Source organism: Rhea pennata, chromosome 5 (assembly GCF_028389875.1).
Source record: "Rhea pennata isolate bPtePen1 chromosome 5, bPtePen1.pri, whole genome shotgun sequence".
NCBI classification, from domain to species: domain Eukaryota; kingdom Metazoa; phylum Chordata; class Aves; order Rheiformes; family Rheidae; genus Rhea; species Rhea pennata.
The window spans coordinates 15,610,488-15,627,492 of record NC_084667.1 but is presented as its reverse complement, the minus strand read 5'-3'; the positions used below and the strand labels follow the sequence as shown (position 1 = coordinate 15,627,492).

Here is a 17,005-nt window from a genome sequence, read left to right as displayed (position 1 = left end):
AAGTCTTCACAAAATACAGAAAACTTTGCAAGTTGAAGATCACTTGTTATCTGTTTCAAGTCTTTTTGCCTCTTGGAAATTCATCACCAGGATATAAAAGCCTATATACTTTGGGTGAGGGACTACATCTTACTATTTAGAGTACTACAGAAAACTGTTTCATTCTTCACTAAGATGCTCAGCTTGAGTGCACTTAGCTCACCATCTCAGCCACAGGAAAACTGAAGCAAGGACTGTATGTATAGCAGTTAGTAGTTGGTCAGCTCTGTTAGACTTGATTCTTTTGTTATAATAGGTAATTACTGCATGTCTTATTTTACAATCTGAAAGTAAGTTTGGGAACATACTCCTGTATATGAAGGCAGTAATAAGTGCTTTTAGTGGCTATTTTAAGCAAGTAGATATCCAGGAGTGCATCTGAACCCTATCCTGCTGATGCATGAAGGAATCTGCGCACACAGATCAACCACATCCTTTCGCCTAGCTTCTTTCAAAGTTAACAGAGGTCTGACTGTGGGTGATGTTTTTCTCTAGCATCTGTGTGACTAGCTTTAGTAGAATTTAAATGGAACTGAAACACTTTAAAAGAAGGAATATTTTAGTATTTCTAGACTCTTCAATGCAATCACCGTAAAGGGAACTATAGTTCTAAGTAAGTTAGAAGACAACTGTTTTTCCCCCAAACACAAAGCTATTATAGCAAGCTGTATTCGTGGCTGATATTTCTAAGTTCCTCTGTTTAACAAAGTCAGAGAGCTGTTTGATTTTGTTATCTGCAAAACAAACAAAATAAAACAACAAAAATTCCCCTCCAAACTGTAATTTCCACAAGCATACACAGGACAGCTTTCTATAGAAGACTAACAAAAAAGAAGCCAGTTACCATGCTCTTATGGATGGTCATGCACATGATCATGTCTGTGTGGCCTCCATAGACTTGCAAGCGGTCATGTGACTTGAAAGAAACAGAAACAGACATTTAATAGCATAGTATTTTACAGGTATTTTTCATGGATGTGCAAGCAACACAATGCTTCTAAGAGCAGTCACCTGAGTATTTGGCATCCAAACCCCCCAGTGGATACCAAACTTCATAGCCACCATGAAAGCTTACTGTGTTGCTTGCATTCCTCATATGAACCTTTTTCTGTCTAAACACTTAGTGTTTCAAGTAAAGAAAACTGACATATCCCCACTTCTCTGCGCATTCATTATCCTTGAATAAACCTGGTTCTTGGATGACTTTGGTTCTACAAAATGTAGAAGTCATTTTCTTTAAAACTCAGGTTTATTGGCTGTGAAGAGGACTGTATATTCTGAGTGACGGGAAAGACAGGGATGGGCCAGGAACCAATAAACACTTCTATTCGACTCTGGAACCATTAATGACACTAATATATATTAGGTAAATTTCATTAATAATTCTCTATTTTCTTACCTGTAGTTCATAAACACGAACAAATTTATCTAGGCAGGCAGTCACCATCACCTTCCCCAGGATGTTCACAACTGTTACTGCATGGTTATGGCCTTTATAGATCCGCACCAGCTCCCCAGTCTGTGCCAAGACAAAGCAAAGGCAAATAGCTTTCCCCATCTTCTCGAAACTTAATTTTAGTCTCACCTAGATAGGATAGCTAATTGCAGCCCTTAGTACCCAGACAATAGAAGCACTCTTCATTAGGCTTCTATTTCCTGTTAAGGAAAATCATATACTACTCAGCCCTTTCTTTGCTCAAGCTAAAACACATAGCTGTTCCAGTTCAACAGAAATGTACGCCACTATTGAAAAACAGCACTCCCCCTCTTTCCATCATTAGCTACATGTTCCCACCATCCTGCCCTAGTACTGTGTCAAAACTAGTATTTATGCAGCCATAAGAAGCAGGATCAGGAAAAAAATTTGCCCAATACAGAGAAATAAACATCCTTTTTTGTCAACTGAATTTTAAGTCTGATACATTTCTTAATTTAACTCACTGCATAGCCACATGAATGCTTGTGCTACCACAGAGGAAAGATGGGCTAAAAGAGGAAGGGAATGCCCAGCTGGAGAAAAAGCATTCCTGTGTATTAAAACGATTTTAGAATCAACTTGTTTGAAACACTCAGTTCATGTTCCTCCAGTTTTTCCCGTAAGAAAGAAACTCTTAGAAAAATCACTCTCATGGCCTTGTTCTGAACTCTTTCCAGATTTTCAGCACTTCTAAAGTAATTGGCAAAAGCAAGACTGCCAAATAAGAAGGTATTGCAAGAGTCAGTATGCTTAATGGATGTTTCCCTAAGTGTTTTACCCTCTGTGCCCCTTCTTAGTTATATAGTACTTAGATATATTAAAACAGCCATACTACTACCCTTTTCGGAAAGTAGCCTGCCCCAACAGTGAGTCAAGAATTTTGGAAATACTGACTTCCAAATAGCACAGGATTTCAGTGTCTTAACAGCAAAAGCCATTTTTACTTTATATATGACTTACATGAATGTTGTGAGCATGGACAGACTGATCACTGGAGCCACTAAATACCAGATCATTCACAACCTTTAAAAAAAAAAAAAAAAAAAAAAAGTTTATTTTCTGTATCAGATAAGGAAACAAATAAGTGAAGCATTCTGACACCGTTCAGTTCCAAGTTGCACTGTAGCACTTCCTCAGACAGTCTTAATTAAAAAAAAGGCTATCCTAGTGATACCTTTTGACAATTTATAATTGACATTAGAATTTTAGAACCAACATGTTAACTTGCAGCTCACCAGGCCAACCCAATCTGCCCACAACCTGTTCTCAAAGACAACTAAGCAGCCGATTTGGGGCCAAATGAACTGCATGCCGAATGCTGCACTGCACGTGCCTAGTAAAGCCCAGTGCTTCCTGGAAATACTGGATTTGTTGTGCACTGATTCTGTGGTCACACACTAAAGACAGTGCTCCCAGCAGGTACTAACCTAGAAAGGATGACCCATCACCATCATGGATCAAGAAGGGACATCTGTAAGCTATCATAAAAGCTAAACTAGGATAGACAGTCCGCAGGGCAAAAAAGGCTGGGCCACCACTCCACAATATCAAGGACAACAGATACAGTTTAAGAAAGACTCATCCCCTATTGCTAGGTGACAGCGTTCACAGCAAAGAACTCAGGCAAGCACATAAACCAACTTGTACTGAAAGGCAAAAAACTGACCAGGTATCTACTAAAAGCTTTCACTTCAGGATTAAATTAGCCATGGAATAGTACGTGGAAAACAGCCTGCTCTGCAAGCCCCTCTAATAGCTTACAATGCCTGTGGGGCCTTTTCTAGAAACACAAAACATTTATATTTAAAGTTGCACCATTCTGTCTCCACATGCATTCAGACAGAAACAACAAAAATAACACAGAAGAGCAGTGAAATGGAGTATTTTGGAGACATCACACATCCAGTTAACAGAATCCAGCGCTACGGGACATATCCAGACACTCTACATTATGTAAAGCTTGGCCAAGCAGAGAAATCATAGCCCAGTCCTTAAATATTATGACATACATGAAAATAGTATAAAAACATCATAATTTATATAAAAGATTATTTAGACTGGAATAAACACTGAATTTTCTATTAAAAAGGAAGAATATCTTTCTAGAGTTACATTTTTTCCAATTTCCACAGAGGTTTGTGTACTGAGGCATGTGAAAGCTAGCTTCCCTTTTTCCCTCCAATTTCTCTCTCCAGTCTCCTATTTTGGCAAATTTGTTTTCCAAGACTCCCTGAAGCTTCTAGCAATCTAAAAGAAACATGCCACCTCCATACAGCAACAGCAGTGGTTTTGCCAGGAACTTCAGATAGGGCAGCAAGACAGAGACAATTTTCTTATCAAATTATTCAGTTTTTGTAATTTAAAACAGAAAAGCCACCCATTCCCTGCTATAACATACTGAATGAAGATGAAAAGGGAGAAAAATAATAATAATAAAAAAAAAGCATCCCACTCTTTTAAGCATTCTTTGTTGAGAATGCATGTTCAAAGACACTTGCCTTCATGCAGAGTATTGTCTTGCTGTGACCTTCCAGCGTTCGGAGGAGCAGCCCATTCCGAGCATCTCGCACGCTGATGGTACAGTCATAGGAGCCCACTACCAACAACTTGCGTGCTCCTTCCTGAGCCGTGGCTAGACAACTCACCGCTCTAGGGCCATGGCATTCAAAGGTATCAAATTGCTTGTTGTTCTGTTGGAGGCAGGTGAGAAAGATATTTAAGAATTAATATCCTGCTACTGAAAACAAGTGGATAATTGACTCCTTTTTATGCTGTACTTGTCATGGCATCTGAAGTGCATTTGATACAGCATCTGATTTTAGCGTAGTAACACACAGTTTCAGTAGTTGGTAAGAGTTACTTTTAAACAGCTAAGTTTCCAAATCAAGGAAAGGTTTAGATTTTCTGTCTTAAAAAGCATTTAGCAGGGGTCCATTAAATACTCCTTACAAGTTAGGGCAAGGAGAAGAAATAGCACTAATTCTGCAGTGATTAGGGGAAAAACATAAAGGTACATACACATTTCTGTTCTGTCTTCCTTGAGGGAAATTAATGCAGCTGGGATATTCCATGATACTTAAAGAGCAAATATTTTTATAGTAAGAAATCTATGCCGGGGAAAATCTAAGATAAGAGTTATCTGAAAATAATTTAAGATTTTTACTAGGATGCTATCACTCAAGCCAAGACAACTTGACAGAACCGTAAGATGTTGCCTTTTTTTCTATCAAGGATAAATATAAGAAATTAGTGTAGGACATGCACAGAATAACAATAATAATTTATTTAAATACCACTTGTTTTCCTCCTTTTAAATATCATGTGGACTGCTGATTAAGCCTCTGTCATAAGACTGTGAATGAGCCTCTTCTACAACCCCAAATGGAGCAGGCAAAAATAGCAATGTATTCAAGTGTCTCAAACTGCTTTCATATGCAAAAAAGAACATTCACAAGCAGTCATCCCTGTTAGTAAACTTCTTATGACAGACAACTGGTAGGCCAGGCAGAAACCTAAAATCATCAGAAGGTTGATAACAACAATATATCAGCTAAGAGAAAACCAAACGGATGGAAGTAGAGATGAACAGTTTTATGCACTGACAAGAACAAGACATAGAAGTAACCTTGTACTTATGCCAAAATGCTTTAATTACAAATATACTTACTACTCAAGAGAAGGAACAGAAAGAAGCAAAAAGTGGAGAGAAAAAACACTGCAATAAGCTTTTAGATGCCAATATTTGAACTAACCTTTATGCTGAAAGTAACCACACTGCCATTTGCAAGGCCTGCATAAAGGATCCGCCATCTACTGTGTAAACAGAGCACTCGATCTTCCAATTTAAATTGTTCCATGCACTCTTTGGTCTGGCAGAAGAAAGAAACAATTAAAACATTTCATTAATTGAAAAGAATTCAGAGAAAAGATGCTGAAGTGACTGATTTTCATCTACAAGCTGCATTTCTGGAACTAACACAGAGCTGGAGAAAAAGACTTCAAAAGGTCTAGTGCCACACAGCAGTCTGATCCTGGTTTTAATCGGGTCACTAATCTTTGATATTTGACACTACTTCAGACACCAGTTACAACTAGAAAAGCCTTCTTCTAGTACCAACTCCTAATGTATATACAAGTTTATATTACAAACTGCATATATGAAAAATACGTTGTTAAGGGTTTGAGTTCAAAGAATCCCTTTGAAGTCCCCTACAGGGAGGTGCCATGAATCACTAGCTTAATAATACAAGGCTCAAAATCCTTTGACAATTTGCCCCCCCAATGCACTTTTTTTTTTTTTTTTTGACCTTCAAGCTGCATATTGGACAAGCGTCCTTATTATTCATCCTTAAATAATAAGGATATTATTTAAGCTTCAGAAAGTCTCAGTCTGCTCTATTTCATCTACCCTCAGAATATTAGATACTTGTTCTCCTTTCAATGGTTGACCTACAGAGAACTGAGCCCTCCATAAACAACAAAGAAAGCTACACACACTGTCCACTTCACTGTTGATGGCCAGGCAATCGTCCAGCACCTCAGAGTTCCCAATATTCAGCTAATCCCTCTCACATCACTCTGGCAAAAACTCTTGTGACTTTAACTAGCCAAAAGATTAGGGTAGTAAATCACTTAATAGTTGATTTGTGTGTTTTGATGCCTCTCTAGGTATGAAGTGGCGTTTGTATCCAGTTCAAAGGTTTAAAAGGCTTATTCATTTTATATTTGTAAAATCCACGCACAGAATCACACAAGATAGTTTGGGTTGGAAGGGACCTCAGGAGATCAGCTAGTCCAATGCCCCTTCTCAAGCAGGGTCACCTAGAGCACATTGCCCAGGACTCTATTCCATGAAACTCTCATATAAAAAAAGCCAATGTTAATCAACAGAGTTCAAATACCTTGATATTGTAACAATTGATAGTGTGGTCACTTGAGCCAGTGTAGAGTGCTGCATTCTTCCCATTTGTCTGAGTGACTAGGAGGCAGTTCACTTTTGAAGTATGTCCTTCAAAGACAGCTACACACTTCCTGCTCTAAAAAGCAAAGCATGCGGTCGTTTAACATATTCATCTGTAATGCATCTCAGGATCTGTGCCTGATAAAGTAAGGTGGGACAGCTAACAAACATCCGGACGCACACAGTAATCTCCTCTTACCCCTCTCATACCAGGGAAGAATGGGGAGGAGGAAAAGAGGAAAGAGAGGTTTGAAGAAAACATAAGATAATAAAACCTTAAGCCCTTGAATAAGCAGCTACTTCCTTAACTACATAATAAAGCTTAAAAAAAAAGAAGAAAAAAAGGACTTATTGCCTCAACCTTACTTACAACCAGATTGTAGGCACAAACAGTTTTGTCTGCTGAGCAGGTGTATAACAAATTCCCAAAAATCTGAATAGCATTCACTGCAGCCAGATGTCCTTCAAAGCTCCCCTCTGTAGGTTCTTCATCCTCACCTGGCTCTGAAGACACTTCTGTAGAACAGAGACACATATGTACTCTGATTATGTGAATACACCCATGCAAATATGCTACTGTTTTTTACATTACCAAACAGCAGAACTATTAAGTGGGCTAAGTAGCTTTAAAAACAGATCTCATAGTAGTTCTCAGCTGGAGCCTATGAAATGGCAGAGGGCGATATAAAATGCCAGGAAGACCTTTGGACAATATTAAGCTCAGAAATATCTTTAATGAAACAAGACAGGATTTTATTTGTTGTTTTATCCCACAGCTTAAGAGGAGTCTGAGGAGCGGAAGTGGGGAGAGGGGATGAAGGTGCTGAGGAGCCAAGGTACAAAACATCCAAAGAGTAATAACATAAGTGCAGAGCATGTGTGACTTTCCACTTCATTTTTTAGTGCAGATTTTTTATCTTCAGGACAAAGTTCCTCTAGAAGTAGTTTGATTTAGACTTAACCCAAATTCTTGCAAGATACCATACACACCTGAAGCAGAATAAAGAAGGAAAAAAAAAGAAAAACTTAAAAGATATACCTGAAGAGTTCTTTGATCCTCTTAGTGCTGATATGGAAGTCTGTGTCTCAGCCACACTGTAATACAAAAATAAAAAGTAATGAGGCTGGACTTTGCATGCACACATTCAGAGTACTGATGTAAGTAGTAATTGAGGGCCTTGTTCTAGTTATTATAGAAATCAGTAGGTAACAATACACATTTGTTTGTTAGTTCAAAGAAGCAAATTCAATTTATGACATGTAGATGGACACTTTCTCCCTCAACCTCTCATTTCAGTGCTAGAATTCCTGAATGGAATAACCAGTTACAGATGCTATAAAGCTTTCTGAATCGAAAAGGGGCAGGGGGTGGCAGAAGGGCAGAGGAAGGTGTCCTACAGATATTGTTTAAATACTTTTACTTTTGAAAGATCTACTATAATCTCACCTTTTTTTCACATCATCCCTATAATTTGCGCCAATCTCACTGGTAGAGCTCACTTCATCATAACCTGAACAAGATGCCTCTAGGACTGCTTGGTCAACAGAGCTGTATGAATCCCTCTTAGATGGGCTGTCCGGTTTCTCATCTCCCGACTCAGATGAACCAATGTCAACCACCTCATACTGAGGGGTTGCAACTTCCACTAGTTCCAGAGAAGTATCACTGTTGTTCTCATCTTTGTTTCTTGTTGTCTGCGTAGTACCTCCATCCTCCTGTCTTGGAGGAGTGGATGTAGTAACCTTTTCTCCTTTAGGGACCTTTCCACTCTTGACTTTCCTGATGGGCTTAGAGTCAATCACATCCTGTTCTGTATCGCTGTTCTCTGGCACATGGACTGCTCTCAGAGTTTTCTTCTTCCTTAACTTTCTCCTCCTCCTGTTCCCTTTTTCTGTTGGTATTAGAGTGGTTGCTGTCTGTTGTTCTGTTGTCAACTTGGGGGTTTTATCCATTGGCATTTCTAGAAGGACTGAATGATTTGGAAGAGAAATACTACACTGGTCTGGTAGAAAGCTTTCAGCTGCTGTTTCATTTGCTTCTCTCTTGCTAAAACCAGTTTGTAAATGAGAAGGAGAAGAGTTCTCAGAAAGTCCAGCCTTTCCCCTCTCTGCAGCAGGCTTGTGAATATCTTGATTAGTGTGCTGGAAACAAGCCGTCAGCTCTGACAGGGATGCGGTTGCGGAGATAACTGGACACATCGAAGTTTTATGGCTGATCTCTTCCAAAAAGAGAGAGACTAGTGTTACATTGAGTCTGTACAGTAATTAATATTTATGCAAAAATTGCTTTCCTTATAACTTTTTGTTTATATTCAAATAGAGATGCTAATGATGTATTCCTATATGCTGGAAGTTTATGACCCTTACCAGTAGTCACCATTGCAGTAGAAGACTGGTAGGACCCAAGTGCAGGCCCAATATGCCTCAGCTGCTCAGTGACGTAACTTGAGGACCTTGTGCTTAACTCATCTTCATTAACTATTTCTACCAAGTTGCCCAGACCTAACTCAGTGTAGATGAGGTGCACAAATCCAATTCCAGCCCACTCTGTGGCACTGTACCTCTACTTTGGGAGTGGTAGCACCTTAAGCCATCAGAGCAAGCTTTATAGTTTGCCTGTGGTGGACTAAGGAGCCTGGGGGAACATACTGCCTATGTTGTTTTAATTTGAAGCTAATATGGACAAAAGGATCTAGCCTCACAACTGAGACAGGTTGTGAGTACAGGCAACCATGTTTCCCATACCCTAGAAGAAATTGCACTTGCAGCAACTGCTGTCCAGACGAGAATGTTCCAAGTTCATTGCATGTATCAGGCGGGATTCCTTAACACACATGGCAAGCTAGTAGTATTTGAAACCCATTTCTCTGCTTCAGTTTCTTAGAAATGGGCAAATGAGACTACAGCAATGCCTTGACAAAGCTGTCTGACTCTTCAAAACGTCAGAGAATGTATTTGAGGCTTCAGAACTGTCCTTTCAACTAGAGATAGTTTAAATGTGCTAAACATCTTACACTTTCCTCAGATGAGGAGTTCCAAGACAGAACTAGAATCTGCTGAAAGCATAGGGCATATTATATTTAATCAATTTAATGTTAAGTTGAATCAATGGTTTTTTTTTCCCCTTAAGCCATAACTGGCATGCACAGCTGCAACCTGTTAGAAAGCCCTGTGTACAGAGTAAATGAATATTTAGATGAGGTTTAAACAGTTACTGCATTGAATTACAGAAGAAAGAAGGCACGTAAACCCTTAAACTCTAAATATATCTCTACAGTCTCTTACTCCTCATTCATATATTCATATATATGAATATTCATATAGAATCATAGAATCACAGAATCAATAAGGTTGGAAGGGACCTCTGGAGATCATCTAGTCCAACATCCCTGCTCAAGCAGGGTCACCTAGAGCATGTCAGACAGGGTTGCACCCAGGCAGGTCTTGAATAGCTCCGGAGAAGGAGACTCCACAGCCTCTCTGGGCAACCTGGTCCAGTGCTCCGTCACTCTCATGGAGAACAAATTCCCCCTCACGGTCAGGCAGAACTTCCTGTGCTTCAATTTCTGCCCATTGCCTGTTGTCCTGTCACATGGGACAACTGAAAAGAGTTTGTCCCCATCCCCCTGACACCCTCCCTTCAGGTACGTGCACACATTGATAAGATCCCCCCTCAGTCTTCTCTTCCCCAGGCTGAAGAGGCCCAGCTCTCGCAGCTGTTCCTCACAGGGCAGATGCTCCAGCCCTCTGATCATCTTCATAGCCCTGCATTGGACTCCCTCTAGTAGCTCCATGTCTCTCTTGTACCGGGGAGCCCACAACAAGACACAGCACTCAAGATGAGGCCTCCCCAGGGCTGAGCAGAGGGGCAGATCACCTCCCTCGACCTGCTGGCAACAGTCTGACCACTGGCCTTCTTGGCCACAAGGGCACATTCCTGGCTCATAGTTCAACTTGTCATCCACCAGCACTCCCATGTCCTTCTCTGCAGAGCTGCTCTCCAGAAGGTCAGCCCCCAGCTTGTCCTGGTGCCTAGGGTTAATCCTCCCTAGGTGCAGGACTCTGCGCTTGCCCTTGTTGAACCTCAGGAGGTTCCTCTCCGCCCAGCTCTCCAGCCTGCCCAGGTCTCTCTGAATGGCAGCACAGCCCTCTGGTGTGTCAGCCACTCCTCCCAGCTTGGTAGCATCAGCAAACTTGCTGAGGAGGCACTCTGTCCCCTCAGCCTGGTCATTGATGAAAGAGTTGAACAGGATGGGACCCAGTACTGAGCCCTGGGGGACGCCACTAGCCACAGGCCTCCAGCTAGACTCTGCACCACTGATGACGACCCTCTGAGCTCTGCCCTTCAGCCAGTTCTCAGTCCACCTCACTGTCCACTCATCTAACCCACACTTCCTGAGCTTATCTAGGAGGATGTTATGGGAGACAGTGTCAAAAGCCTTGCTGAAGTCAAGGTACACAACGTCCACTGCTCTCCCCTCATCTACCTAGCCAGTCATTCCATCCTAGAAGGTGTGTGTATAAATATATATATATATATATATATATATATATATATATATATATGTGTGTGTGTGTGTGTGTGTGTGTATATATAATGTGTGTGTGTGTAATTATATACAGTATATATAGCTTGAAGATTCAGCAAGCAAGATGCATAATGCCATTGCAGCTAGTGAGCACTCAACCTTTATTCTGAATTTTCCAACTGGGCTTGTATTCACAAAAGTCCAAGCTTCAGTTGATCAATATTCATTTTATAAGCATTCTTTTTTTCTGCAGTATAAAAGTAGAACAGTATTGCTCTTTCCAACAGTATTTTTCACATTGGCAGAGAGGAAAAAAAAATCATGTCAGCTATGCTTAATGACCTGACTTAGATAATTTGGGATAAAGTTTTGTAAGCTGTAAGGTTTAGAGTGGTGAAAGAGTTAACAATTGTCACTAGAGTCATCCTACTTGACTTCACAGGCTATAAAAAGTGTGTTTGAGCTTTTAATCTTGAGTTTGCATCTTCAGTTAGTTTCTGTGAGAAGTATCAGTATCATTTAGGCCTCTGACCACAGACATGAGCTTTGGGTGTTTTATATCTAATAGTTCATAGTTAATAAGTTAATATAATTTATAACTTTATAGTTATATATAGCGCTAAAATAAAGAGTTATCAATTTTAGCTATAGCCACTAAGATTTCCTTTTTACGAAACACATTCAATAAGAGTAGTTTAGCTAATTCAGCAGTTTCTCCTCCAGACAAAACTGAGTACGTACCTCTATTGGCAGGCCACAGGAAAAAAAGAATTACATATGCATTTTTATACACACATGTGCACATATACACACTACATATATACACACACACACACTCACATATATATGTGTGTATGTGTATATAAACACAAATACATACATAAAACCAATGAACAGAGCTTAACATTTATTTTGCAGTAAATCATTTACTGAAATGGTAATTAAGTTGATCTTTGAATCAGGTTATTAAATCTATCCAATGACTCTAGACCAGTGGGATTTGAGGAGGGGAAGAAAGGGAGACGAGAACGGTAATTTTTTAATACCAGACAGAGCAAGAAACAAAAATTACAGAGCTTCTAAGAGATTTTTTTTGTTTGTTCGGTTTTTGGGGGTTTTTTTTGGGGGGGTAACTACATTATCTATTTATCTATTATCTATTTCTGAGAGGATATCTCATTTTTCATTTAAAATTTAAAATCTCTAGCTGTATATATGTCTGATCTACATGCGTTCAGCAAATTTTAAAAAAATGAAGCTCATTTGGGTTTGTTATATATATTAAGAAGGTCCCAGTTTCCAAGACTATACAGTTGGCAAGGTTGTATGCAAGTCAATGGAAGTTCACCTCTACACCACAGACTGCAGGTTTAAGACCCAGCTTACAGGAAAATTTTCTTCTTCATTTCCTTAAAGCTAGCTGCTCTTAAAACAAAGAAGCCAAACATACCATCCTTCTGCTCCACCACTTCTGCTTGTGAAGCACGTGAAGAGGTCCGGAGCACAGAATTCACATTTTCTTCTGAAACTTTTGGAGATACAGGCTCTTGTTTAACTTGTACAGAGGAGTCAGGAGGAGTGGTGGATCTGATGCTTGCAGAAGACTGGAATGGTGAAGGAGAGTTTACATGGACAGACGCTCCCAAAGGAGGTACAGAAGGAGACAAAGTGTCCAAAAGGGGCAAGAAAGAGCCTGCAGGAATTAAGTCAGTCGCCATCTGCGATTTGCTATTTCTTCTTTCAGGTGAGACACTGCAGGGAAGTTGCTCCAACTGTTCAGAAGGGTCAAGTGTTTCTAATGGCAAAAGAGGAGAGGAAAAACAAAACAAGTGTGTGCTCCTATTTCATAAAACTTTGCAGTAAAATTATTTAATGGTGCCAAGAACTCGCTTTCAGCGCACAGACAGACAAGGAAAAGAATAAAATAAAATAAAATTAAATAAATAAATAAATAATCCCCACCACCAGATGGTGATATCAAAAAAGCTGGATCACATCTGAACAAGACTGACTCGAGTATGGCAAGCCTGCAATTTTATTCCATATTTTAAATGAGTAAATTCAAGTTTAAAGTATTTTTTATAAGACACTAAATTCACAGAATACAAGTCAGCATTCACCTGCTGTAGTTGCATGCTATCTCGTACCTTGTAGTCCCTGCAAGATCTGGATTCTCTGACTTCTTAGTGCACTCATTTCCATGCTGATCTGCAACACAGTAATGGTTTAAATCATTCATAATTAAGACAATTTCTGATGCTGCTAACTACTAACTCAGTCTCAAAAGTCCACTGTTACCTGTTGCTTTAATACAAGGAACCGTTGAACTTCAACGTACGCTGCTTGTAGGGCAGCCCTAGCCTGCAAGAGACTGCTGTCCACACTGTGCAGGGATTTGCTTAGCTCTTCTTCCCTCAGTGAGATAGCCAACAACTGGTCTACCTGAGAGCGTTCTGAAAAAGAAACGGTAACTGCACTGCATCACACATGATGATAGCTCAATAAATACTATCACCTCTAGAGGTGGAAACATGCAAATTAGATCAAGCATCCTACTGGAGAGGGATATGAAATATCTGAAAATGACCTTCTGGGCCCCTGACAAAACACAGGTAGTAATTTTGATCTGTGGTAATGTGGAAGTGTTATCCATCTCTGAGAAAGACCTGTTTAATCCCAGAATAAGAGTTCTCTGCTTAGAAGGAAGGAATGAGACTCTCCATATTCATTTTCCAAACAGTACTGCTGAAGAGGTCAGAAACAGAGCACAGACTAAGCTATGCTGAGACTCCTATACAGGTTTTCAAGTAGGACTATCCAGAAGCAGAAAGGGAAAGCTATGTGGTCAAATTAGACTAGAGCGATGGTGCTTTTCCCTTCAGATTTTCTGTCAGAAGAGGTAACAAACTGCTCTTTTCTGAATGGGGGAAAGCACAGGTCACATTTGTGGGACTGGGAACACAAATGACAGGCAGAAAGGAGAAGTCTTCTACTAGATTAAGATGGGAATCCACACGATAAAGATGGGACTCTTCTGAGGAGAGTGCATTATGATGACAGAAGAGGAAGGCACTAAGTGTAACTTTATAAAGCTGGGGCTCTTCTTGAATGCCTCTAAATCAGAGAGCTTTGAGGAAGCCACAGACAGTAATAAGGAATTTGAAACAACTGTTAAGTGATGGTTCAAATCAGGAAGATTTCTGCAATCCCTACCACATTCCTCTGCATGTTGCACTGAAAAACAGTAAAATTAAAAGAGTCTTCAGAGGAGGAGGTACCAGCAGGTCCTTCCACATTTCAGAATTCCCCTAGTTCTCTGAAAGTCAGGATTCCCAAAAAAGGGTAGAAAGAGGAGGGATGCCAACGCAGCAGGTTGCTCTGGCTCCAATCTTGCAGGTCATAGACCTGAAAGGCGTGCATGCTGTGACCTCCAGTAAGAGCCAAGAAACAGCAAAGTAACATTAAGGATTTGCTGTTTTAGCCAAGTCAGAATTACTAGGTATTTAATCTCTATACCAGGTGTACACATGCATATCCATACGTAATATTTACTCACCTTTTTTACCTTTAATTTTTCTTCTTTTATTTTTTCTTTCTAGACTGGGGATTTCAGGAGAGGATCCCTCCTACAAGTAAAATCCTTTATTAACATAAGTTAGAAGACCAATTTTGCCTAAATCAAGAAGTAAAAAGATGGTGAATGTTTCAAGAAGCATTACTTGTATCCACAGAGAAGAATATAGAATTCATTTTGTACATTCTCCTATACCATGTCCTTTCCTTTCCCCTTAAAAAAAAGGGGGAACAACAAGATGGGTTCTATGTTTTCAGCTCAGCTAAGATAAAATATTAAATAAGTAAGTAGCCTTCTATGTGCTCAGGTGTGCAAGACTCAAGCACTCTCTGTTCAAAATTTCTGCTTTATATTTGTTTGTTGCTGTTCTACAGGATGAAATCAGTGAGAAATTAAAGCTATTCCTTTCTGTATTTAGCTAAATCATTTTGCTAATTTTGATAAAGGCACAACACTGGATTCCCCCCCCCCCCCGGGTAAGTACAAGACTGGACAGGAAAACATAATCAGATGGAGAAAAATTGTGGTTTACAGACCAAAAGTGCTATAATCTTTTACTCTTTTTCTACCTTATTTCAAATACACCATTTTGTAATAAGGGTTGAAAAACCAAAAATACCTAAGGAGGAAAAAAAAAAAATCACAACAGCCTAGTTTTCATTTAAGCATTGAAATACCAGAATCCTCACTATAACAGATTGCTTCCACAGAAGTATTTTCACAGTTCTCATTTATCAGCATGGTATGTCAGTCACCAAAAGAGAATTACAGAGCATTTGCTGTTTCTAATTAGTAAACAAAGGAAGGAAGAACATTCTGAAACAAAACTAAGGCAAACAGGCCAATTAGAGAGTAAATATTAATGTACAAGATAATCAAACTGAAAGAGTCCTCCTTGGAGAGATCATTCCAAAACTGAATGACCACTGACAGGAGAAACATGTTTTGTTTTGTTTTGAGCATCCCAAAGCTGCACAGAATTGCACACTTACTCCTGTTGCTCTTCGTTTCTTTCCAATTCCTTGGCTGTCATTCTGCTCTGTACCAGATGTGCAGCTACTGTCTGTAGCCGCATCTATGTTATTAGAAGCTGCAAGAACCGAAGCATCACTTGAAGCCAGAGTATTTTCTTCCCCTGAGATTTCCAGTACATTTTGTTTTTCAAGAAGAGGTGCTCTCTTATCTGGGCTCTCCTGATCTTGTTTTGTGAAGCCTGTGTCCTCAGAGGATGCTTGCAGGCTGTGCCTCCTTCCACCAGTCTCAGTTCCTTCAGACACACATGATGGCAAAGGAAGAGAAGATGTCTCACGTTTAAAGTCAGCCTCAATGTCGGCATTTGCTTCACAACCAGATGTTAAGTGATGTGAGCTGCTGGTGGCAATTATTTGCCTTTGCTCACTTTCTTTTGTTTTGGCTTGGTCACTGAAGAAGCTGTAAGTAGAAGGATTTCGGTCCACAATCACACTGCTTTCAGAAAAGCTACGTTTTCTGGCTGACCCAGGAACGGCTAAGGAAATCCCTTCCCACTGGAATCCTTCTAGAGTAGACAGATCAGACTCTTCACTGAGTTCCAGACCCTCCTGCTCATTTTGAACAAGAGGCACCATTTCTATGCCAAACCTTTATTAAGACAAAAGAAAAATACATAACAAGTCAGATAATCTAGAAAAAAAAGTTTTCTCCTACTTACTTGAATGCACATTAGTGCATCAAGAGATTTAGCAACTCATTACATGGCTGTTCTGCTGCTTTCAGTCTGGTCTGGGAATGGAACATTTTTGCATATCACAAAATTAAGTTTTGTGGCTAAGAACTGATACTACAACTTCCAAGTCAGAAACAAACTTTCATTAGCTATAGGGATTCTAAAAATTTGAATATCGTCCAGAAGTTTTGTTCACCAACCGACAAATCCCTCACATGGTTACCTCTGCTGCTGAGCTACTACAGCTTAGCTCTAAAGGAGAATTTCAAATAGGAGCAGCATCTGTACCATTTTCAGAATTCTATCAAGTTTGCAATAAGCAAAGATGATATCTTTGCAAGAGGTTTGAAAGAATTGTCCCTATACAAGGTTTAAAGAAAGTTACAAATATGTGAAACAGATGCCACCTCCAAACACAAAAAACTAACCGCTCATCAGACTAAATCCAGTTAACAAATGGAATAATCATTTATTCCACGTGCTACAATGCAAGCACTTCTTACAGTATAAATACATGGAAAAGCAATTGCAACATTGTTCACTCATTACATTTTTTACATTCTTCTACTTGCTCGCACTTGAAATGCAAATACAATGCTAGCGTCCATATTTAGATATTAAGTAATCATTATGAACTCATAAGAATTAACTTCTCCGAGCAGCAGCAAAGTGACCTCTTCAGCAGCAGGTTACAGTTACCTACCTTCGGACAGATGTCTGC

General features: G+C 39.7%; 1 protein-coding gene across 1 annotated transcript in view; it reads right to left on the bottom strand.

Annotated features, from left to right (window-relative positions):
• The window catches only part of ZNF106 (zinc finger protein 106), a 44,519-nt gene that overhangs the window by 7,087 nt on the left and 20,427 nt on the right, over nt 1-17,005 (bottom strand). Inside the window, exons 6-19 of the mRNA XM_062576323.1 lie at nt 15,572-16,199; nt 14,562-14,631; nt 13,304-13,458; nt 13,153-13,213; nt 12,456-12,800; nt 7,924-8,695; nt 7,516-7,571; nt 6,847-6,992; nt 6,418-6,552; nt 5,269-5,385; nt 4,015-4,206; nt 2,477-2,539; nt 1,439-1,558; nt 884-955 (exon numbers count right to left, since the gene is read on the bottom strand). Coding sequence (XP_062432307.1) covers nt 884-955; nt 1,439-1,558; nt 2,477-2,539; nt 4,015-4,206; nt 5,269-5,385; nt 6,418-6,552; nt 6,847-6,992; nt 7,516-7,571; nt 7,924-8,695; nt 12,456-12,800; nt 13,153-13,213; nt 13,304-13,458; nt 14,562-14,631; nt 15,572-16,199 — 2,932 coding nt within the window. The remainder of the gene's footprint in view (nt 1-883; nt 956-1,438; nt 1,559-2,476; nt 2,540-4,014; nt 4,207-5,268; nt 5,386-6,417; nt 6,553-6,846; nt 6,993-7,515; nt 7,572-7,923; nt 8,696-12,455; nt 12,801-13,152; nt 13,214-13,303; nt 13,459-14,561; nt 14,632-15,571; nt 16,200-17,005) is intronic.